This window comes from Anoplopoma fimbria, chromosome 15 (genome assembly GCF_027596085.1).
Source record: "Anoplopoma fimbria isolate UVic2021 breed Golden Eagle Sablefish chromosome 15, Afim_UVic_2022, whole genome shotgun sequence".
NCBI classification, from domain to species: Eukaryota; Metazoa; Chordata; class Actinopteri; order Perciformes; family Anoplopomatidae; genus Anoplopoma; species Anoplopoma fimbria.
In genome coordinates, this window is record NC_072463.1 from 14007050 (window position 1) to 14030930 (window position 23881).

The 23881-nt window shown below is 40.3% G+C and overlaps 1 protein-coding gene across 1 annotated transcript; it reads right to left on the reverse strand.

Annotated features, from left to right (window-relative positions):
- Nucleotides 1-18310: 18310 nt before the first annotated feature.
- pcare1 (photoreceptor cilium actin regulator 1) lies at nucleotides 18311-22882 on the reverse strand. Its single transcript, XM_054614352.1, has 2 exons — nucleotides 19515-22882; nucleotides 18311-18434 (listed from the first exon to the last, which is right to left on the reverse strand). The coding sequence occupies exons 1-2, from the start codon at nucleotides 22880-22882 to the stop codon at nucleotides 18311-18313; spliced, it is 3492 nt and encodes a 1163-aa protein (XP_054470327.1).
- Between the last annotated feature and the right edge of the window lie 999 nt (nucleotides 22883-23881).

Genomic DNA, 23881 nt, shown 5'->3' on the forward strand with positions numbered 1-23881 from the left:
TGATATTATGGGTCGGAGTACTAATGCTTCTGCATCCTTCATTGAAACTGATAATGGTGTATTTATTTCTAAGCCTAAGGATATGTCAAATTACCTAAATAAGTATTTTGTGGAAAAAGTTGAAAATTTGAGGGGGGGCTTTTGTACAAATGTAAAGAACAAATCGTGTCTGCTCATTGATGATCTCATAATGAAAGGCAAACAGTGTACTTTTGAGTTCAATTCGGTTGAAATCAAGGAGGTTGAAAAATTGTTACGATCCATTTCTAAAGACAACTCTGCTGGTATAGATTGTATTGATGGTAAATTACTCAGAATAGCTGTTGATTATATAGCTCTTCCTGTATGTCACATATTTAATTCCTGTCTATCTAATGGAACCTGTCCTAAAATCTGGAAAGAAGGAAAAATTATTCCCATACCAAAAGATACCAAATTAACATTCAGTGGTCCTAACTGTAGACCTATAACAATCCTACCTGTTTTGAGTAAAATTTTAGAAAGGATTGTATATAACCAAATCCATGATTATATGTCTAAGAATGATTTGATAAGTAATGCACAACATGCCTACAGAGAGGGTCATTCCACCTGCACAGCCTTGGTAAAAATGACTGACGATTGGTTAAGGGGGATTGACAATTCATTGTTATCTGGTGCTGTCATGTTGGACTTCAGCGCTGCATTTGACCTAATTGACCATAAGTTGTTGATTGAAAAACTCACGCATTATGGTTTAGGACCTATGGCAATCTCTTGGTTTGAAAATTATTTATCTTTCAGAACTCAACAGGTTTTCTTGAATGGTACTCTGTCCAACAGCATTAACATAGACTGTGGTGTGCCGCAAGGAAGTTGTTTGGGTCCGCTCTTATTTTCAATTTTTACGAATGATCTCCCGCTTGTTATTCAAGAATCCACTTTGGTTTTATACGCTGACGATTCTACACTGTACTATTCTGCATCTTCATGCTGTAAACTTAAGTCCGTTCTGTCACAAGATCTGAAAGCAGTGGTCAATTGGGTTACTGCAAATAGACTTGTTTTAAATCTATCAAAAACTGTCAGCATTGTCTTTGGATCTCGGCATAATGTAGCCAGTCAGCCTATGCTTGATCTGCAGATTTCTAGTCAGCCAGTCAAGCAGGAGAGCAAGTTAAAGCTTCTGGGACTTTCTATTTGTAACACTCTGTCCTGGACTGATCATGTTAGGCAGATAGTTGCCAAGATGAGTAGGAGCATTGCTACGGTCCGGAAATGTGCCACCTACTTACCAGCTACTTTACGGAGACAGGTTGTTCAAACATTAGTATTATGCCATCTCGACTATTGTTCTGTTATTTGGGCCTCTGCCTCTAAGACTGACCTAAGCAAACTACAAACTGTACAAAACCGGGCTGCTAGACTTGCCCTTGCTAGATCTTACAGATCAAATGTAGATCAGATGCATTCTGATCTCAAGTGGCCTAAAGCTCTTGATAGGTTATCCATTAGGTCCTTGATATTTATTAAGAATGTAATTTCCACTCATGTTCCTAGAGCTCTTTTTAATGAAATTGTTTTTTGCTCTGATGCTCATTCATACGGTACTAGATCTGCAACAGCAGGGCTAGTTGTGCTCCCACACTGTAGGAGTAATGCAATGAGGAGGACATCCTTCTATAGGTCCATTTCTTTGTGGAATATACTCCCATCGCACATTCGTGTTATACCTGTGAAGAGGGAATTCAAGAGGCAAATTAAATCCTATTTTTATTTATGTTAAATATGAACTCGGGACTCTGACTTGGCTTGGCGTCAATGAATTATGTTTGTTTGTTTGACTGTTGCTATGTATTTGTAGTTTTGTCACTACTTTTACTGTATTTGAGTGATGATTAATTGTTTGTATGTTCTGATTTTAATTGGACCCCAGGAAGACTAGTCTGCCGCTTCTGCGACAACTAATGGGGATCCACAATAAACAATAAACAATAAACAATAAACTGACAAACAGCATGTCTTGTGTCCAGAATGACAGGATGGAGCCAAGGACACTGAAAGCCCCGTGGGCCTTGCAGGTATCCTCCTTCATATCACACAGAGGGAGACACATGACAATAAAATGCCGAGCCTCTCCCATACAGCTCTATATTAATTAGATGATAGCGGTGAGCCACATGGATGAAGCTGCCTCAGACTGAGGACAGGTCCATCGAAGATGACAATCTGAAGATGATTGCTTTCACAGCACCAGATAATTATTTCTGTCTAATTTCCTGTTCCTCTCTTTTTTTTATATTTTGAATATATTTCTCTTTTACCTATTCATCAGGGATTCGGTTTTGATTTCAGACATGATTCAAATGCAAACTGTGCTGAGCGAGTGCACAGAGAGCAGAGAGGAGAAGGGAAGCACCGGAACATTGTTTAAATAGTGACACTACAGGTGAGAGGAAACGGAGGAAGCACACAGGGTCGACAGCTACTGCAAGGCTGAGGAGGCAAGCTGAAGGAGGGATGGGGGGAGGGGGGAGGAAACGCTCTGCATGAATCACTGTTCCTTAATCCTTCACGTGTTAGCGGGTTCAGTCAAGGACTTTGGATGCTAGTGATGTTCTCTGTTTATCTTGGATCGAAAGCTGCCAATAGTCCTCATGTTTCAGGACACATACACTTTTTCAAGGATGCAGAGTCCCACCAGAACCGTATACAGTACTCTTTCTAGGAACGGAAAATGTTTATATCATAGTCCATTAAAGACCCTCCATTCAAACCCGAGATAATTAAATCCTCACGGCGGCAGCTCCTCAAGGACTCACTCTTTGGATTACATTACACTGAATAAAAAGTTAATGTCTAGGCCGAATTAAATTTTATTGCAGATTTTTAGAGCTTTCTGTCTGCCTAGCTGGGGAATTTCATGTTAATGGTGCATAACTATGACTGTCCAATATGCAATAAATTTTAGAAGGATTTTTTTTTTTTTTCAATGGAACCACTTCATCCTTGAGTTGGTTTTAAAAGTGTGTACTTATTGGTCGGTTTGTCAGTCCACCTCTTTGGCTGAGAAATATCCATCAGGTCAAAATGAATTCAATAGTACAATACTTCCCAAACTTTTATGTTAATGACTAAATACGTTAATGGTATCCCCATCAGCCTCATCTGTACTTTGGGTTTATTGCTGAAACACCTCAGGCAGAAACATTGTTTTTTCAAGCACTGGTCAATTTTGAGATTTTGGGCTATTTTCCTTTCATAACATGTGTTATTTCAGACTAGATGAAAGAAAACATCCAAATATATGTGCGTCTTTAGATTTCCCCCAAATTGACCAAAACTTAGCATTAGATAATGCCTAAAATGCATATTTAAACATAACATTTCAAAACATGTGCAATGCAAAACATAATAGCCTTGTAAGTAATCAACTGGGGAAGTTCCATGCTGATATTTATACATTCATTTTTGACCATATTCAGCTGAAGTGTCATAAATGTATGTCATTTCACAATACATATCTTTAGTTATGTTTCATTCTGAGCCAGAAATCTCAACTTCAGTAGAACTTACATAAACCAAACTTTCCTGCTTCATTCAATCTATATTCTCAAAGTTTTTTTTCAGAGGGGTTTGGTCATATATCATTAATAGCCTGATTTATACAACATTTTATTCCCAAACCATGGAGAAAATAGATTTTCTCTTTATGGCTTTTGACAGTATTTGCTTTTTATGGAGCAATGAAAAGAGATATCGAAAAAGTTCCCTCTGTAAAAAATCTTTGATCTGGAAATGTCTGCATATTGGCACATATCTAATAAGATAACAACTAATTAGCATGTTTAAACATAACATTTCGGAAAACTTGCAATTCAAAGAAATAATTGCCTTAATGCTTGTAATCCACTGGGGAAGTTTCATTATGATTTCTATTAGTTAAAGTGAGTTGAAGGGTGAACATGCTAAACATAATCACATCGACTCATTGTACTAGCAAACTAAAGTGCTGGTCCGCTGACAGTGCCCTATAAAAACCGGTCTGAACCACTCTAGCACTTCAGCGACCCCCTTTTACACGGCCCTCCACCAGCATTTGTGTTATCCCACCAGATAAGGTCTCCTGTCAGTCACGTCGATCCCTTGGACATTGTGACATTTGGCGAGTGGAACAATGTCACAGCTGCTTACCTGACCTTTCACAGAGGCTCTTTTGCAACATAGTGTCAGGAGAGACCCCCGAGTCGCTCTCTCTCCACCCCGGCCGCATTTGCCGCCGACGCAATCTACAACAAAAACTCTTTTATGTGCTGTTGAGTTAAGGTGGAATGATGTTGCACATGCCCGTTTCTCCCACCATTGTCCGCCCCGCGCTTTGTTTGCTTTTCGAGCCTCTCCTTGCAGCAGTAATGACTGAGCTTATTAGACTTTCCCTGGAAAACAAATCGGCAACATTGAAGATGTGTGTGACGCCATGACCAAGAATCCCTTTGCTAACACTGCCACCCGGTGCACGGGGAAATTGCTGCACTAGCTGTCCTACGAGGCGGCAGCACTTTTCAGTAACACAGTGGTACAATATAAAGACAATGCAGCTCCTGCTCAGTACCAAAGCCGAGTCACTTTATTCCTTCCAGTACAACAGGAGCAACTGCAGACATTATTCCAAAGAAAGAAGCGTTCAAGTAAACTGCATTAATCCAATCAAGCCCCTGCTCTTAGTTTTGCCTGTATTTGTAGTCTGAGCAAGAGTTGACAGACCCTGAATGCTAATGGCGTCATTGAGATGCAGAGCATGGCAGCACTGAGTCGGGACCCCCAGCCTTCACCCAGCGAGTGTGTACAAAGCCCACAGATGTATGCACATGCTCCCAACTAACAGCCCATACAACGTACACTCACAATTTGTCTTTGAGGATGTTAGGGCGTCTTAAAGCTTAGAGAGCTATCCCTTTATATGCTGATTCACCCTGCTCGGAATACCAATAAAGCTTTGCCCTTCCCCTCTCTCTCCCTCCCCTGCTATTTATTTTCATTATTGCTTGTTATCACCCAGGCGACTGATTGAACCTGTTCCCTGTTAATCACCGGGTTTTTCATCCAATCATCGTTTTTGACACTTAAGCAATCTAAAAAAAAAAATCTCAACTCTTGTGTCGTTGCAGATCTTTGATTGTTCTATCTATATGCAAATGACCTGTAAAATCCAACGATGACTGTCTATTTATATATAGGAGACTTTTGTTTGGGAGGACTGTACCAACAAACATGTTTAACTCAATATCTATAAAAAAAAATATTTTAAAAAAGGTCACAAATGATGTACGTTATAAAGAAGATTCCCGGTGGTTATATTTTTATTTATTTGCAGCAGACTCGAAGAACTGAAATGATAATATTCAGCCACAATCTTGTCAACGTGTGTGTGTGTGTGTGTGTGTGTGTGTGTGTGTGTGTGTGTGTGTGTGTGTGTGTGTGTGTGTGTGTGTGTGTGTGTGTGTGTGTGTGTGTGTGTGTGTGTGTGTGTGTGTGTGTGTGTGTGTGTGTGTGTGTGTGTGTGTGTGTGTGTTTACAGTTGCCTTGCTGCTGAATGTGCACTGCCTTGCTTTCTCCACCAGAAGCTTTATGATTCCAAATGCTATCTGAGTGCATATACAGTACGTATCACACAAGCAGCTGATAACAGTAACATATATATATAGAAATCAAATTGAAAGGCAATTTAATATTTCAGCTTTGAGTGTTCAACAGTTATAGGGTGTTGTATTATTATAACTGGAAATATGTTTTAGAATCACCCTCATATAATGGTCTCGATATTAAAATCTGCTTTAAACATTCTAACGTGTCTTCTGGCTTAAAGAAAACTTTCTTACATTGAATGTGAGAATGATTAAGGGACTGTACAGAAATAACTGGGGCGGGGTCAGGGGACAATATTAACTGTTACACTCCTGAACAGCATGCTGGGTACAGCTAGCCGTCCATCGCTTGCTACAATATTAACTCACCAATTTATTCTAATTTGTACTTTGAGACATGAACAAAATATTACATTACACAGTAGCTAAGGATACCGACACAGGGGGAACACCGGTTGAGTTTACCTTTGAGAGACAAAGGAGAGCCCAAAAGGGCCCTCAGACCTTTAAGCAAAAGAGAAAAAATACATTACAATATTCACTTCCCCTCCAACATGAATCATTTGTGTACGGTCCCTAACAACTCATAACCCCTCATCCTCTCTGCCTGTCTCTGATACCTGATGCTTGCAGGAAAATGATCTAATAACCAAGTCATTTACATAAATATCAACACATGGGGCAAAGAGGTTTGAATGTTCCAAAGCGAGCAATCAGCAAAAATGAGCATCCAGAGAATCAGTGTGAGCTCCCTTGTTAAGAGATGAAAGAGTGTCAGGGCCTGAGGGCAGGCAGATAACAAAACAAGAGCAGCTGATCTGCAGTAGATGAAAGACAGCAGTACATGAAAGTAGCATGAAGATTCCTCTCATGGATACTTCACATTTGGCATATTAATATAACCAAAGCACAGGGCAGACATGCACAGATTATTTAAGTTTTAGCACTTTAGTTGTTTGTGTTCAGTAATATTTTTTTATGAATCTTAAAAATGTGGGCGTAGTTCCCCTTTAAAAGCCTGTCATATGTATCTATCTTTATACAGCGAATATAATAAGATACATATTAGTTCACAATAAACAAAGACTCACTGTCTCCCCTTTCACTCATATTTGTGAATGGATCCCTGTTATGTTAACATATATTCCTGCCTACATCCAAGTCATTATTGCTCAGATAGAGGAAATAAACATTACTAGTGCCATTTATTTTGTCAGAATCCGAGTTTTAAATATTCTTATTCATAAAGGTCCTCCTCTGTTGTCCGCCCGGTCCACTCTCACGAACGCAATAACTAATGAACGCCTGGAAGGGAATTTCATCAAATTTGGCACAAACGTCCATCTGGGCTTAAGGACAAAGTGTGACCTCACATCCGTCCCATTCTCGTGACATTTCAGGAACGCATGGAGCAGATTTCTTTAAATTTGGCACAAACGTCAAGAATCGCTCAAGAATTCATATGCTAATTATCACAATTATACACAAACATATATACAACCGTGGTGCGATAATTCTAGTTCACAATTTTAAAAATACAAATATATTACAACAATTCTATACAAAAAGCAAATCAAAAAGAATATGGAATATAATGTACTATATTCATAAAGACAGATCCATAAGTATGGATATTAACAAACTTCAAGGTGCGCTCCAAACAGCTAGAGCCTGAGACACACAAACTCTTTTCCACCTGGAGAGAGGACAAGCTACAGAAACACATAAGTGGAGGAACAAGAGCACACAGAGAGAGAGACAAGCAGAGAGGCTGGATCTCCTGGAGGACGGAGATCCAGATTCAGCATGTGTCAACATATGATAGAGAGAGAGAGAGAGAGAGAGAGAGCAGAGCTTGTAAAACACAAACAACAGAGGGTTATTGGGAAGCAGTGGCTTTATGAAACTTAATATCATTCTCGTCAGCAGGACTGCTGGGCTTATATCATAAATTGACACTGGGGCCAACCCTCCTGCGGCATCATGAAAGAATCAGAAACTTATTCAAAGCTATATGACAAAAAAAAAAGATGAGTTTGGAGTTTGGATTTAAAGGCCTCAAGGTCAAATTTTTGTCAGGTTCTCAGGTCAGTTCTCATTGAATGAAAATACATTGTGATATTTCTTCAGTGAAACTGCAGAGGATGACCGTTGACGTTGATCCTTGAACTTTCTCATTCTTTCTCAACGTTACGTCACATACCGACACTTGGTAAGTGGCCCTTAGTACCAAATCATGTTGCTCTACGTACCCCTCTAGTGTCAGTTTTGAATTTCCCAGGGTCAGCTTACACTCTTCACATGCATGGTGTCTTTTCAAAATAAACTTCTGTCTTCACAGGAAGTTAGGTTTAGGCAACAAAACCACCTAGCAGGGTTTAGAAACAGAGCGCGGTTGATGTTAACTTGGCTGACTAATCACTCGCTTCACTACCGAGTGACAAACAAGTCACGTGACTGTAATGACAGAGATATACAAATGTCTCAACTTTAAGCCTACTTTTAGATTTGCACAGGACACGAACAGCGGCCTCCTAGATGAAAGTCCTGTATTTGTCTGTTTGTTTGTTTAGTGTTCGGTTGTACTTAGCTCCACCCACTAGTGTCACGTCTGGTAGCAACAAAACAGGATAAGGATGGTCAAAAAAACAAGATGGCGAAGGCTCTTTACAAGAGATATGTTGAGTGAAAGATCCTGTTTTGCTAATCAGGAGCTAAAGGCCACAATGTGGGATTTTGCAGATGCATGCAAGTCACTGACTGACTGTCATATTACTTTTCATTTCATTGGTTTAGTGTAGTTTCTGGTGAGAAAAAAAGCTTTTTTTTTTTGTTTACAAGATTAGCACAGTTTCTATAGAGCAAAAATAGATCTTTTACAGTTTGGGAGATCTCGATATGTTGACAGATAACCAGCTGAATCTATAAACTGCCAAACTCTTAATCACTGGTGACATGACGGCTTGTGCAGACATTCATCATGCTGTCTTGATACAATCTCTGCTTCCTGTAGACACTGCAGGTACTCCACTTGATATAAGAGACTTCCTCCCAATACGTGACCGTGTGTTAACATAAAGCTGTAACAGCATTTTTGCAGCATACGTAATAGCATCAATTTGTCTAAAAATGGAAAAAAGAATGCATTCATCACGCATAGAGTAGGACAAGAATGCTTTAATCTGATGTGAATCAGCGACGCAGGCCGGCAGATGAGTTGTCAGAGCGGGGCCCCTTTTTGCCAAAGAAAATCTCTGAATGCTCGCCATGCTCACCCCTCCCATCAGACCGTGTTTTCCTGCATCTGCATCAGTGCGGCCCATCTGGAGCTCACCTTCAGGTCAGGGCCATTTTGACACAGACGGTTATCAGATGGTATTATCAGGGAGCTGCCATGTTCGGGACCAGCACTGGGCACACACACTGGGGCCCGATAAGAGGCATCCATGGCAGCTGGCGGGTCATGTTTTGTCCTCAGCCCCGCTGGACCAGAGAGCTCAGTGTGTCTGTAAGCCAGCCGGAGGAATGGGGCTGTGTAAATGGGATAAAGAGAGACACTGTGGACTAAAGTGTTGGCTTTGGTCTCGGACTGTTGTGCGATACATGGAATCCGGGGCCAGCACAGCAAGATGCGGGGAGTTTTTAGATAGCGATACTTTGGGTATTGTGTCAGAGATCTCCTGCAGTGAGAACTCATTGGAGCATCAGCGCAGATTGTCTTTCAACTGCTAAATGCTACATTACAACCACATGGAAATTTAAGAACAAAAGACTGAAACAGCCAAAGTTGTTGGGGAATATCCAGGTAAATGGAAATGAAATTTGTAAGATGTAAAGCAAATGATGGAGGTCGGTGGAACCAATTTAAACCTAATGTTTACATTTCTTGGGGGGCAGAGATCAATCACCTTTTTATGGCGAATAACAATCGCTACTTTCTTTTGAACTAGCCAAATTACTGTTGCAAATGGTTCAATGTCCATTTTATTCTTATTCTATATCTATGGATACCCCACAAAACATCTGAGGGAGGAGGTTGGGGTGGATGGATTCAGTATACAAACTATGTTGCCAGATTGGGCAGTTTTTCACTACTTTTGCATTAATTTGAAGGGTTAAAATGACTTGGACGATTGGGCAGGTTCTGGGCTCTGATTGCGCTATTTTGTGTATGTCAAATCTGGCAACACCAGACGCCAATGTTTGCATCCTCTGTTTGCATCCTCTGTTTGCATCCTCTGTTTGTCTCCTACCAACAGTATGGGTTGTTTTTGGAAGGCACTGACAGAAATTGCTCTTATGGAAGTATTTCTACAAGGATTAGTAGTTATATTCTCGTTATTAATGTGGTTTCTGTGTGTTTAGTGACTTAGTGTCTACTGTGTTTGTTTTGCCAGCGTGGGTGCCGCCGTGCCAGTCAGATCCGGGCAACCACTGCAAATGTTTGGAACCGTGACATCCATTGAAGAGCTGGAGAGCGAGGCAAATGTTGATTTCACCTTCTGACAGGCTGCGCAAACATGCAATAACAACGTGGAGTAGGCAATTATGAGAGGAGCTCATTCAGTAAATATCCTTTTAGTGCCATCTCATTAACAGCGAAATAAACCAGAATAATGAACATCATTGTTTAACTCATTGTTTACCATCCACAAAAGCGCCTCATTCCATTCCACATTTTACATTGGAGGCCGTACAAAAGGTACAATGCTCTCGTTCTCATGATGTTAGAGCTCGGGGAGTCATGCTGAGGTTGAAAATGTCCTTTGATTGCTGTGATTAGAATGAGGGCTGTTTCCAATGAGCTAAATGCAGAGGGCGTGGACAATATTCCGTCCATCAGGAGGTGACAAAGTTTTTACTTCCCATACTGAATGGCTCTCACAGCAGGTTTGGTACTTTCCCTTCAGAATAGCAATCAAATTTCACGCCGGCCTCCAGCCTTCTAAGGGGACCACACATTGGACCAATCAGTGATAACTAGAACTTCCATCCACCTGTTCCAGTATGTTTAAATAAAGAGTTAATACTACCACAAATGCACCTCAATTGAATGCTACTCGTTGGGCATTGTACAATGGATTGGTTTGATTGCTCCAAGCTAATAAAATAACATTTTGAGGAAAATTGCTGTAATTCTTCTTAGCTCATGAGACTATTTCAGTCCAATAAAGAGGTGACGCTTTCAACTCAGATGTCAACCAACACGCATCATTAACCTAGTGGTTTTGTTGCCTAAACTTAACTTCTCTTGAAGACGGAAGTCTATTTGAAAAGATACAATGCGTGTAACGAGTGGAGTGCCTCAGTGTGAGAGGCTGCTTGAAAACGTCATAACATGTGTTAAACTGTGGACGTTTATTTTATTATTTTTACTCCCTGATATAAATGTATTTCACACTCTTACGTTACGAGATGAGAGGTAATTATCAATTAATCTATTTACTAGTTATTCTCAAAAACAGCTGAAATAACAAAAATGATATGTTCGATGATTAAGGCTGTGTGATATGTGATCTCTGCTTGCATTCCTCTGATTACATGGGTTTTTATGTTCCATCTTTAATCCTTAATTTTTCTCTGTAAATTAAGGGGATCAAAAAATGTCTGCAAGAAAGCCCTCAAAACCTCCACGATGTGACAGTGGGACAGCCCTGAAAAATTGCCACTTAAATCAATTTGAGTTCAGTTTCTTTGTGTACAATCAGGGGGAAAAATTCAACCCACCAGGGATGTTTGGATAGTGCCACAGGATTTTCTCCTTGTAAAAATTGTGCTGCATGTTGTAATTGTAAAAAGGTCACCAAGATCAAAATGAAAGAAAATAATTGCATGGGGCTCTTGTTATGTGGTCTTCTCCTTGTATGTAGGAAAAACAAGGAGACAAATTTAAAACAGATCAATGACCATTAAAGTGCTATCTGCCGTGCTGATCCTAAATCAGCTGTTGCAAGAACACAATGTAATCAATTTCACCAAGCTTTTCTTACTGTGACAAGTTAAAATGTCGGCCATGACAAAAGGCCTATCGACTTCTTGTATGTTGGATCAAGCCCCAGATGGTTGGCCAGGTGCCCCTGTAGAGTAAACCAGAAATAGGGCGGCTCATCATGCATGTCTCTTCTTGCACCCACGAAAGTCCAACGTGGACTGAAACATTTGCACTCTGGGACATTTTTTTCATCATCTTCAGAGCCCTGTATTGTGTCAAATAGAAATGTTTAAAATCCAGACCCCTGTCTGAATCTCTTTTTTTTTTTTCAGCATGCGAGTCATCCATTGCTGCACCAGAGAAGAAGACAAACCAAGGACAGGTTATTTAAAGTAATTAAGTTAATATAATTAAAACCGGTGGCCGTGACATTAGCTTGTGGTGGCTAATGTTAGCTTATGTTATCCAACTTAAGATAAACATAGCTGTATTGAATTGTTTAATTCCAGAGCCATTTTACTGAGTTTGACATTTCCCTACTCGTGCTATTGTTACACTACGTTTTAACATTTAAAATGTTTCCATAATTGGCACTCGTGGCCGTTATTTGGCAAAGGTAACGTGGTTGTTAGGTTTCGGTTTGTTCCTTTAATGTATTTTGTTGGCGTTTCTCCTTCCCCTCTTTCTTTCTGTTTCCCAGTTTCGGTGTGTCTGATCAGCAGCCAGCCACGCCCTCGCCACACACACACATGCCCCTGCAGGGCATGTGTGTGTGTGGCAGGAGGGCGTGGCTGGCTGCTGATCAGACACACCGGTTCTCAATCAAGTCATCAGCCTCAGACTACTTAAGCTTGGCTTCAACTCCACCTCAGTGCCAGATAAATCTGTTTCCGTTCGGTAGAGCCGACATCTAGATCGCATAGTGTTGCCGATTCTCATTTGTGCTTTTAGTGTTGGCAGGTTTTGATGAGCCTCTCTATATGCCCTTTTGTTTGCTCTGGTGCCTCCATGTGCTCGCTCCTCTGGACAGGTGTGTTTGTTCCGAGCCAGCCAGCCTCTTGCTTCCACTGCCCCCTTCGTGTTATTTTTTTGGTGACTTTGTTAATTAACTCTTTGTTGTATATATATACTCCGGTGTCCTGTCTCTGCTCTGGGGTCCAAACCGTACCAGGCCCTCAACACTTAACAGTTAGGTAAGAGTCCTTGTATGGTGAATGGCAAAAAATCTAGTTCTGAGACTAAATTAATGTGTTTTTTTTTTTAGTAACATTATCACACAACAAATCTGGGACCAGGTAATATTCTAGCGTGGATAAGCTGCACATGTTGCAAACGCAGTGGGAGGAATTTATTTTTGCCCTGAGGGGCAGAGCCAAGAGTGATCCTTTACTGCTGACTATGAAGCTGCAGGCGTGGGGGAAAAAATAATTCTGTTTGGTCAGTCAGTCAATCCAACACTTTAGTCCAGACTCCAATATCTTAGCACATATTACATGGATTGCCATGAAATACATGTTACAGAGCGTAATGATGAAAGAGACTATGAAACTAGACGTCCGTCCCACTCATGGGCTTTTCTGGTCTAGAAACACAGATTTTCTTGCAATCTTAGTGGTAGAAAACTATTCATTTAATATTGTTTGGCCCGTGAATATATATATTCTTTGTATATGGCCCACAATCAAAACGTGGCCACCCCTGGCATCTCATAATTATGACTTAACATCTCATAATCATGATAATTATGAGATAGTAAGTCATAATTATAAGAAAGTTTCTCATTATAATGACTTACAGGATCTTTATTTTTTTTTTCATCACAGTGGCGGAAATTGGCTTCCATAGCTTTGTAAATGCACAATCAAAACTTCCCACATTTCTTTTTTTTGTAGGCGATAAATGAAGGCCAGTGAGGAGCCTTCCATCAAATACCATTAAAAGCTTAGAAACTATAAATGCATGGACCGGACAACGTATTTACCCAAAGTCCAAAGATGATGCATGAAAATAATAAGTGTGCACTTTTCATGAATCCCTAATGTTGTATGGGAAAGTAATGTTCTTTGTCTGCACATCCATAATTTATATACAAGGCTTGTGGATGGATTGTTTTATTTCTACAAAAATAAAATCACACTCGACCAATTTAATGATTTCTATGATTGGAAACGTGGTTATATTGGCTCAAGAGGCAAGATTTTTGATGAAATTTGTTCGACCAGAATTTAATTTAAACTACCTCAGCTGTCACACATAAATAAAGTTATAAATAATAAATAACTGTCCGTCAAAATGCCACGCAACGTGAATCTAAAAGCCATATCTCTGACTCTCCGAGGGAATGCTGAAAAGGATCATTAACACATCTTTAAGTCAACATCCACTCATCAACATGATTATTTTATTAAGCGGTAACTCCTTCCACATTTGTGTTCCTGTCCCTCAGGAGAGGATTCAGATCCAGCGGCTGTGTTCAACCGTGTCATCCTTACATTATTCAGGATTTCAGAATTATGCTTCACAGGCAGCACAACATCTAATTCAGTGTCTAACACATTAGAGATGTATGGTATGTGTTTGCCTCCTCATCGAAGGATAACACAACAAAGTGAGACTACGCTGCATCACATTTGCGTTCCATCTGTGTCCGTGCATTCTGAACCAGGATTCATGAGACTGCAGAGGGGTGACGGGAGCAGGATTGTGGGGTGAGATAGTCCTCTGGTGGAGGACCGGTCTCACTGCAGGCATTGTTAATGAGTTAACCTGAGGACAGAGGGTCACTCATCCACCAATCCGACTACTGCAGCTCCTTCACTACAGGGTTGATGTTAAGAAAGCAAAATAAGTTTCCATGCCAGAGATCATTTCATATTAAGTGGATGGAAATTACATTGACAATACAGAGCTGACACTGGACTGATGTGTTACCCATTTTAACAGGTTTTTTTTTTTATAGTCTCCTTACTGCTGCAGTTACCAATCATTTCTTCTGTGTATTTTCATACAATTTAAATGTTTTAATAATGTATAACATATTTACTCTTACTGTACATTGAGAGGTTTCTTTAACCCTTGGTTAATGGGTAGGTTAGAAATGGCTGGGACAGCTTTGTTCCTGTTTTTATTTAACAACATGTATTCTTTAGAAGTGCTTTAATAAAGGTCCAGTGTGTGCGATTTGGCGGCATCTAGTGGTGAGGTTGCAGATTGCATCCAGCTGAAACTTCTCCCATATGCCAGGCATATATGAGAACTACGGTTGCCAACTCAAAACTATCTATCTAGAGCCAGTGTTTGAATTGTCCATTCTGGGCTACTGTAGAAACATGGCGGGGCAACATAGTGGACTCCAAAAAGAGGATCTGCTGCTCATTCTATGCATTAAAGAAAAGATTCATATTCCATTTCTGCCAATAGATCCCCATATATGATACACAATGGCCCTCTAATCCCTAATTGGGGAAATTGTTTTTGTGTGTGTGGTCAAAAAGGTCCCTAAAAATGTAATGTAGTAAAGTCAGCAGCACCACCCACATCACATAATTCAACACAAAATACATGCTGTCAATATATATATAAGTGTTATCAATATATTATAACTGTAAATCGATAGCTATTTAATAAAAAAAATACTTTAAAAAAAAAATATATATATATGCCTCCTGCTATGTTTTCTAATTAATTGCAAAGGATTACATTTTTCTGTGGAATTCAAATTATTATTTGATTCATTTATTAACATAAAACATTGATTCTAATGTAGGTCACCTGTGAAAGAATGTGTGCTCCAATGACACATGTATCTGTTGATAAATAAAGGTTCACTTTTTGTATGGATCCCACTGCATTTGTCTTTTAGTGCAATAAAACATGAGAGCAAAAGAAAAGGTATCGCTCCAGAGAGACGAGTGAAATGCATCTCCCCCGCTGCATAAGGACAGTGAGTGTCTTTGAAAAGGGAAACCCACCTTGGAACAGCTCGGCTGGCTGACGTGTGGAGGCACAGAAAGCATTGTGACGCCAGCGCCAGCCAGGGTCGAGTCAGTGCACACGGGCTGTGAGTTTGTATTCCTCTCCAGTACTCTTCAGCTGGCGGCTTTAGTTCCCACGATGAGAACTAAATCAGCAGGATTGTTTTGAGCTGATCATCTTTTGCAGCTTTCTTTGGAAATCTGCCAAGCACACAGAACAGTGCTTCAAATAGGAAATGAACGGGAAGTGTCTCGAAAGGACAAAATGAAAGGGAGGATATTATTGGCCCTTGAAAATATAAGTTATTAAAAGTTACGATGAAAAGAACTACAATATCCAATTCTACACAGTCATACACTTAAAAGTCTGACGATATAAATTACACCTTCTGTCAAGTGAATAGGAGAAGCATAGCAGTATAGTGGGCTAAAAGATCAAATATAATGCTATATAAATATCCTGAAAGAAAACATTTTTTTGCCATAAACTTGTTTTTTTCCTTTAATCCTCACGTCAAAGTGTTCCCGTTCCCCCAATCCCGTTCAGCTCAGTTTGTGGTTGCCAAAGGTATTCTTCTATATTATTTAATTATTGATTTAAATTGTTAGAAGGAAAACAGATGATTTATTCAATCCAGGTATCTTCAGTGCTAGCCTCATTACAATGCATGATTCTATCAAAGCGCCAAATACAGGAAATCTGCCCAGAACTGGGTCACAGGTGCTGGACAGGAAATAATTCCACTTTCAGCCTCTTGAACAGCCCGAAACAAGGCGCACAGGTTATTGTAATTCCACTTTCAATTATTTTATAAGACCCGCTTTGCGGGGCTCCGGTGCTTCTGGTTTAAAGGAGTTGATGACATTGTTGTCGTGGCTTGAGACGTAATCATGAAGTGCTCTCGAGTTAATGTAGAAAGTGGATCTGTTGGATGGAAATGTTGGATGCTAAACCACAAAAGCGCTCAGAAATCCTACGATATTATTATCATTATTTATAACAAATCTCGCATGCTTCAACCGCACAGCGTCTGCTTATACAGTTGGTGGTTTTTGCTCAGTGGGCTAAAGGTCTGTATCACAATAAACCGCTGCCCAGTGGACTCCTGGATGACAATAAGGCCTCTCCCTACACAGCAGTAATTTAACTGACTGTTAAATTAAAAAGGGAGCCGTGTCTCCTTGTGGATTTGTTCAGCTTGAAGGCCTCAGAAACTATAAGCTTTAGCTGACCACAATTGGGGATTTTGCAAATGCGGCTGACGAAAAACATAAACAAACTGAATGGACACGAGGCCAGCATTTACTACGGCATGAGTAAATAACAGACGAGCAAATCTCTTAATTAGAATTTATAAAAGGACAACTTTTTGTTTTTTTATAATTTCTTAATGCCATCTGCCTCTTGATAGTATATGTTAGAAAATAAATAATAATCATAGGAGTTTCCCAAGCTCTGGTCTTGTGTGGATAATATTATTATTGTAAACTGTAAATTAGTGCAAACTGTTTTGGAGTGGAATTAAAGGGTTACTAGGAAGGTTTCAGTGACAGATGCTGCTGGGTTGCATTGTGGGTATTGTAGGATTGAGAGTGTTTGGAGCTGGACCTACATGCATGGACTAAATATCACCCTCTACTGCCTCAATGTCGACTGTTATTTTACAAGAATCATTAATAGAATTGCAATGAAGCGATGCATTAAGCGATACACACCAGATATTAGTTAGATAATTGATGAATGATTAACTAAATCATCAATTAGTTAATAACTAATCAATTAAAATATATCAAATTATTCCCTTTAAAGTTACTTCTTAGTTACAAGGATGCACATAAAAAGAAAAGTTTTTCAAAAGAAACTCAAAACTCAGAATACTGCGCATAATTTATTAATAAAGGACAAAACTAATGTTAATAAAATATAAAATGCATGATGCAAAAGTATGAAGGATTGTATGAGTTTCTTTTATTATTAAACACATTGTAAAAATAAAACAGAAAAAACAACAAATGGTTAAAAAAAAAACTTCTTGAAAATACTGATTAAGGTTGGAATTTTTTTTTTTTTAGCTTGCAGCATATGACAACAGAGAGAAATAGTATCTCACTGAAAGAGCAAACCATAGTCAATAATAAATATTTCATTAATGATAATGAAATTATTGCTTGGATTAAAATTTACCAAAACCAAAGACATATCTCCGATAAGATTCAAATCCTGGAATTGTTAATGGCACTGGTGCACAGTTACTTTCAGCTCATTTAGTGATGGCTAATTTGTCAGTAATAGAGCAATTCTGCTTCATTATTTATTAACACACTTTTATATTTGTTGCGTTATTTATTTCTTTTTTACAGTTTTTTAAACTGACACTTCGGACCATTGAGCCAGCAAGACCAGCATTGTATTAGAATTGTAAAGATGAAAACTCCAAACTGAGTGAACTGAAAGTAAACTTACAGTCTGTAACCTTGTGAGAAGCATGATTAAACACCTGAATCTGCAGCCTTGTTACAAAACTAGGTAATGAGTTCCATATGTTGTAAAACGAAATTGTGTACACGATGAATGCAGATAGTGTGCAAGCTCAAGTATGCATGCTAATATGCACACCTTTTCCAGCACATTTTTATCATTAACATTGTGGAGGCGTGTTACCACAGCAAAGTGGATACAACTTGCTTTTCCTTTCTTTGCGCTGGCATAAACACCGTCTTCTCAAATCCTTGTTAAAGCCTGCTAATCCATAATCCTACTGGCCCGTCATTGGTCCCCTTTAGTCTCTGTGCAAGGACTGTCCTACAACACACAGGTCCGGGTGTGATGCAGAGCGTAGAGGAGCTCGGAGGTTTGATTGGCTCCCCCATAATTCTTCTTCCCTGGTCGGTTCATCATCCAGCCTATGAGAATGAATTGGAAATGTTGTCAATGGCAATTAGGGAAAGTGGGCCAGGTGGGTTTGTGTCATAAACAGGGAGGGTGCATGACTGAGATTAGCTTGTAAGGTGACTGTGTTCACTCAGTCACTCTGAAAGGAATCACATAAGGCCACTTCAGATTTAGAAAATTTGACTGTCACTTTCAACATTACATTTGTTTTTTGGGTGTAATTGGAGAATATTGTGACACGTAAACCTTAATATGCTTAACATTTCAAATGAATGCAGTATTCAACCCAGAAGCGGCAGGTTAAATTCATAATGAAAAGAGTTAAATGCAGAAAGATTAAAAAGACTGGCTTTATATATTTTATACTTCATGTGTTACTCTCTAGTTTATGCCATCTAGCTAGAGACATTTTTAAATCTTAATCATAAATTGTCATTGAAAGATAATCTAATAATGTGTATAACAGCATTGTCAAATCATCTAGATACTTAAACAATATACTGTATTTGAGGCATCTGCATTTGCTTATCGTTTACACAGTCATGTCTCAGTAGACATTGTCATGTTAGTAATTTAGTATATTGTGTACATTCAGAAGATGGGTAATGTTTGTAGTATGTTATTATATTATATTATATTAGTTGCTGTCACCCTAAAAGCTAACTGCACTAGAGTTTGATACTGATGTTTAGTAAGATTTAAATTTGTCTACCTTGGTAGTTCTTACATAAATACATATATGACAAGAAAACTAAAAAACATTTTTGAAGAAAGGAGCTGGATATTTCTTTGAAAGGGTTGCATATTTTGGTAATATATGGGGAATAGAGAAAATAGTCAGGTGGTACAGTTGTTAGCTAAAAGATCATAGTGTATATATATAATATAACTATATAACTTTTAATAAACTCAATCAATGAAGTTTGCGACATTCTCTATTTTCCTTATAATCAATACCAAGTGACATTGCCCTTTTAAATTGATAGGAACTTAAAGGTACCTGTAAAAAAAAAACACATTACAAAAGACTGAATGAGAAGCCATATTCAATGACTTAGAATTTGTAATATAGAAACATGGTTAACACTCACCCCTGTGAGCATAATGCTGGCTCACTCCCACAAGTCTCAGCCACTGATGCGCCGGGTGATCTTGGTGGCAGATTTAGACTTGGCCTTCGATCTGAATGGCTACGTCGGATGAAGGGTCGAGGTCCTTGAACAGACACAGGAAACCTCCCACGACTCCCCCAAGAACGTAAGAGAAAGGAGACCCCAGTAGAGGTCCATGCTTGAGGGGGTCGGGGAACTGGACAAGGCTGTGACTCAAACATGGATGGCGATGCAGGGCAGAAGACTGAACGTGCATTATTGATCATCCGAGCACTGGATGAGTCTTCAGTGATGTTCTCCCTTGACCATCTTTGTACTTTTGGCGAGGCTGGTGGAGACGGTGCTTTGAAAGGGTAGGAGAAGGATGAGTTCGAGTTTGAAATATTCTGCTTTGTGACAGGTGGGCTGGGGAGCCTCCCTTGAACTGCTGGTTGTGTGGGGAGTTTCCTGTTAACAGAGGGGCTAGCTGAAGAGGGTGGAGTGGGTTGCCTTTTGAAGTTATGGGGACTGGGAAGTCTTCGATGTAGACTGCTTGGTGTAGAAGGTGTAGAGGGTAACATTCGCCCCCTATTCCCAGGTGGGGTGGCAGGTGCTTGGCTCCTGACCATAGAAGCAGGAGGCACTGTAGACACTGTAGTGTTACATCCAGGCACTGAAAAGTTGCCACCATCTTGAATGTCTGTTGATTCTTCTTGACTTGCAGATGGATTTGTTGATACATAACTTTTTGCCGATCTCTGTAAGTCTGAAGAGTGTCTTAGGTGTATGATCTTTCTGTCTTGCTGGTACAAGGAATCCTTTTCCTTCCCCGAGTCTGCCTCAAGTTGGACGTCTGGTCGATTAACCTTCGACGGAGAAGATGTGTGTTGTTGATCCGCTCTCGGAAGGGAAATAACCTTGGAAGCCTGTGGCAGGCCTCCTTTACTTGGCAACACTGTCACTGACTGAACTGAGGCTCTCAGTCGTTGCGATACTGCGGCCCTTTTTAATGAAGGCGATTTTCCGGGTTTTGTTGCACCTTCATCTGCTACACCAGCTAAAAGATTCTGGGCACTTTCAAAGGAATTGTCCATTAATACTTCCAGCGGAGGCGGAGGAAGACTATCCAGATCTAAATAGTTTGTTTTCTCAGTGGTTTCAGGTCTACAGCTGGTTATCCCACTACTAAGCACGGCTTCCATATTCCCTAAACCAGGTAAGACAGGAACGCCATACTTCCGTACTCCTATGAGGGGCCCCAGAACTTTAGGACCTTCTGGATCCTCTATTCCTTGACTGAAGGTATCAATCAGTCTTCTGACTGAGTTCCTGCCTCTGTAAAGGCCCGAAGATGGCCGTGGGGATGAAGGAGGGCTAGGGGGTGGGGTGGCTTTTACCGGACCCTTGAATGTTTTCTTCTCCTTAGGTTTATCATCTTCCACATCACTGGCTACCTCCTGTTTTTTACTGTTGCTCCTTGTAAGGCCTGCTTTGTTATCAAGTGGTTGGGGATTGCAGTTCTTCTGTGGCGAGGGATGTTTGCGATGAATTGCTGGAGACTGTGCTGGTGAGGTTCCTTGATTTTGTTTCGATGGAGCAGGCTTTGTGTTCCCACCTGCCTTGCTTTTACTCATCCTTTGCAACCTCTGGTTTAAATCATTTTGGGTCCTTTCTAGTTCAAGCAGAGTAGGATCTTCACCTTTGCTCCGCAAGGATTCCGCTGACTGGGAACGTCGCTCTCTAGCCACTGCTGTCTTTTTTACCACTGCCTTTCGAATAGGTGCCGTTGTTTGAGGCCTCCTTGGAGGACGTTCCAACTCCTCCGTCCACTGGCGTCTACTGGTTTTTGGGCTGCCCCCTCCCTTTGTTTTGGCACTAGCATTCTGTGATGGAACGAACTGTATCCTACCACTTATAGCATTTTTCATTTTGAGAGTCATTTCGACATTTTGGGGGTTCTCTATACGCTTTGGGGGCAGGCGGCAAGGATGTTGTTGTTCCCGGTATACAGTTGAAGAATTTGATCCCTTTCTTATCCCTACATCTCCCATGTCTCTATTCATCTCCTCCTCATCATCGTCGTCTTCTTCCCCGTAATCTAAGGAGACTGAGCCTAGCAATGAGTCTCTTTGGTAATTGGCCATTATGGTACATGTGGAGCCTAATGAGTTAAGTGAGGTGAGGGAGACACTTGGACTTATTTGACTTGCAAGCTTTTTCCTTGATACTCCTTGCCTAATGTTCATGGAAGTGTAACCCATAGGACTGACAGGTGTTGTTCTATTTGTCCCAGTGGACGCACAGCTCTCTCGTCTATGGCGTCTTTCAGATCCAGCAAGGGATTCGCTCTCAGCCCCAATGCCACTATCCTCACTAAAGAGAGCAGAATCCTCTGGCCCGGGCTTGCGCAGAGAGGCCATTTCAATGCGAGATAAGAGTTGCATTAGCCTAGTCTCTACTGCACGTTTGACTTTCAGTTTCTCCTCTAAAAGCTCTGAGACAGAGGCAAAGTATTCCACTGCCTCCTCCAAAGCACACTCCCCAATTCCGGCAACAGTCTGGCTCACATTTCGCATTCTCTGTGTGGTGTACTGAAGCAGCTGCTGCAACAAATCCGGTGGGGGCTCAATATTAGCAGAGCCAGACTTCAAAGGTGGAGAAGATGACAGGTTTTTCATTTGACTTGGCCAAGCAAGATGTTCTCCATTTTCTTTTAAAACTTTTTCTCCCTCGTCTGCCATCTCTTCCAGTCCCTGAATCATTTCCTCATAGCGTAGAGCCATAAAAGCAACCATGGTCTGAGCAGAACCCTGTGTCTGTGTTGCTTCTTCCAAAAGTCCCAGTAAAACGTCATATTTGTTTATGCTAGGATTCAAAAAGGCATAAGCAGCTTGGTGAGCTTTAACCAAAGGTTCAGGGAAGTCCACTTTTTGTTCTGGTGGTTTGCCTTTGTCCTTGTCTTTCTTTTTAAGCCCCTTAATACCTCTGGTCATTTTCTTTTGTTTTCTGCCAGGCTTCTTTTCTGTCGCCTCCTGCATGTCAATGTTTTTTTCTTTTCTCTGTGAAGCTGTGTTGTTGTCCATTTCTTGACTCCCCAGTTTATCCATGCTTACTGCTTCAGGGGCTAGATCGGTCACATATCTCTTTTTCTGTGGTGTCAAATGAGCCTCTTTCTGAATTACCTGGGTTTGTCCGGCTGCCGTCCTCTCCTTTGCGTCCCCATCCGTTGAACCTGTTGAATTACGATTCCCTCCATCTTCAAAATGGGAATCTCTGGGGCTTCCTTGAGGTGCAGGGGGAAGCATCCTACCCTGCCTCATGGGACCCAGAGTCCCAAAATGGTTACCTTTTGATGGTGAACAACCCATTTTGGATGTTTTCAAGTACAAGCTGATTTCTTTTGTGTCTTCTTTGGCACGCAGCAGCGCAGTGAACGATGAAAAGAAGAGCCAAGGTCCTTAGCCACCTGCTGTATCTGTCATTTTCAGATGGCTGAGGTTGTCAAGTCTGAAGAGATCCCTCTCCACAAGGATGCTACCAAAACAAAACCTCGATACATCCATTATACAAATTGTTCTCACCTGTCATAGATAGGCAAAATAAATCCACCGATCAATACTCATGTTTATAAAAAGTGTCCTTGTAGCGTGCTCTGAAACACATCCCTCTCTACCTCACACAAGACAAGCAGCTGAAAGGATTAGTGGGGCTTTCAGTGGACTCCTCAGCATGCACATATGTCACGTTAAAGCATATAAAACTACCTGCTTGTAAGACTTTAAGCTCATTTACGTAAGGAGAGCTGGCTTCAGGTGGCTTTTTATAGCTGGCAAAACAATGTCTCCCTATTTAGCACTAGGGGCATTTCTTTTGCAAAAACAGAAAAAAATCTAAGAAATTCAAAAAGGTGAAAGTGTTTATTTTTTCAATTGCGTTATATGTAGTTGCAGTTGTATGCAGATAATAGTAACAGCTCTATACTATATGATAGTTGAAGTGATATATGATACAGAAAAATAATACAACTGCTGTTTTAATAAACATTAAAAATGTTTCAACATTAAAAATGTTTCCACTTATTATTTTAACTTCATATACATGTGTCTCTATCTAATTCTGTATTTATACGTGTTAAATATTGAGAAATACATGTTGCAGAGAGAGACGGGCTTAGCAATTAGTAGAAGAAGAAGAAGAAGAAGAAGAAGAAGAAGAAGAAGAAGGAGAAGAAGGAGAAAGAAGAAGGAGAAAGAAGGAGGAGAAGGAGAAGAAGGAGAAGGAGGAGAAGAAGAAGGAGAAGAAGAAGAAGGAGAAGAAGGAGAAGGAGAAGAAGAAGGAGAAGGAGAAGAAGAAGGAGAAGAAGGAGA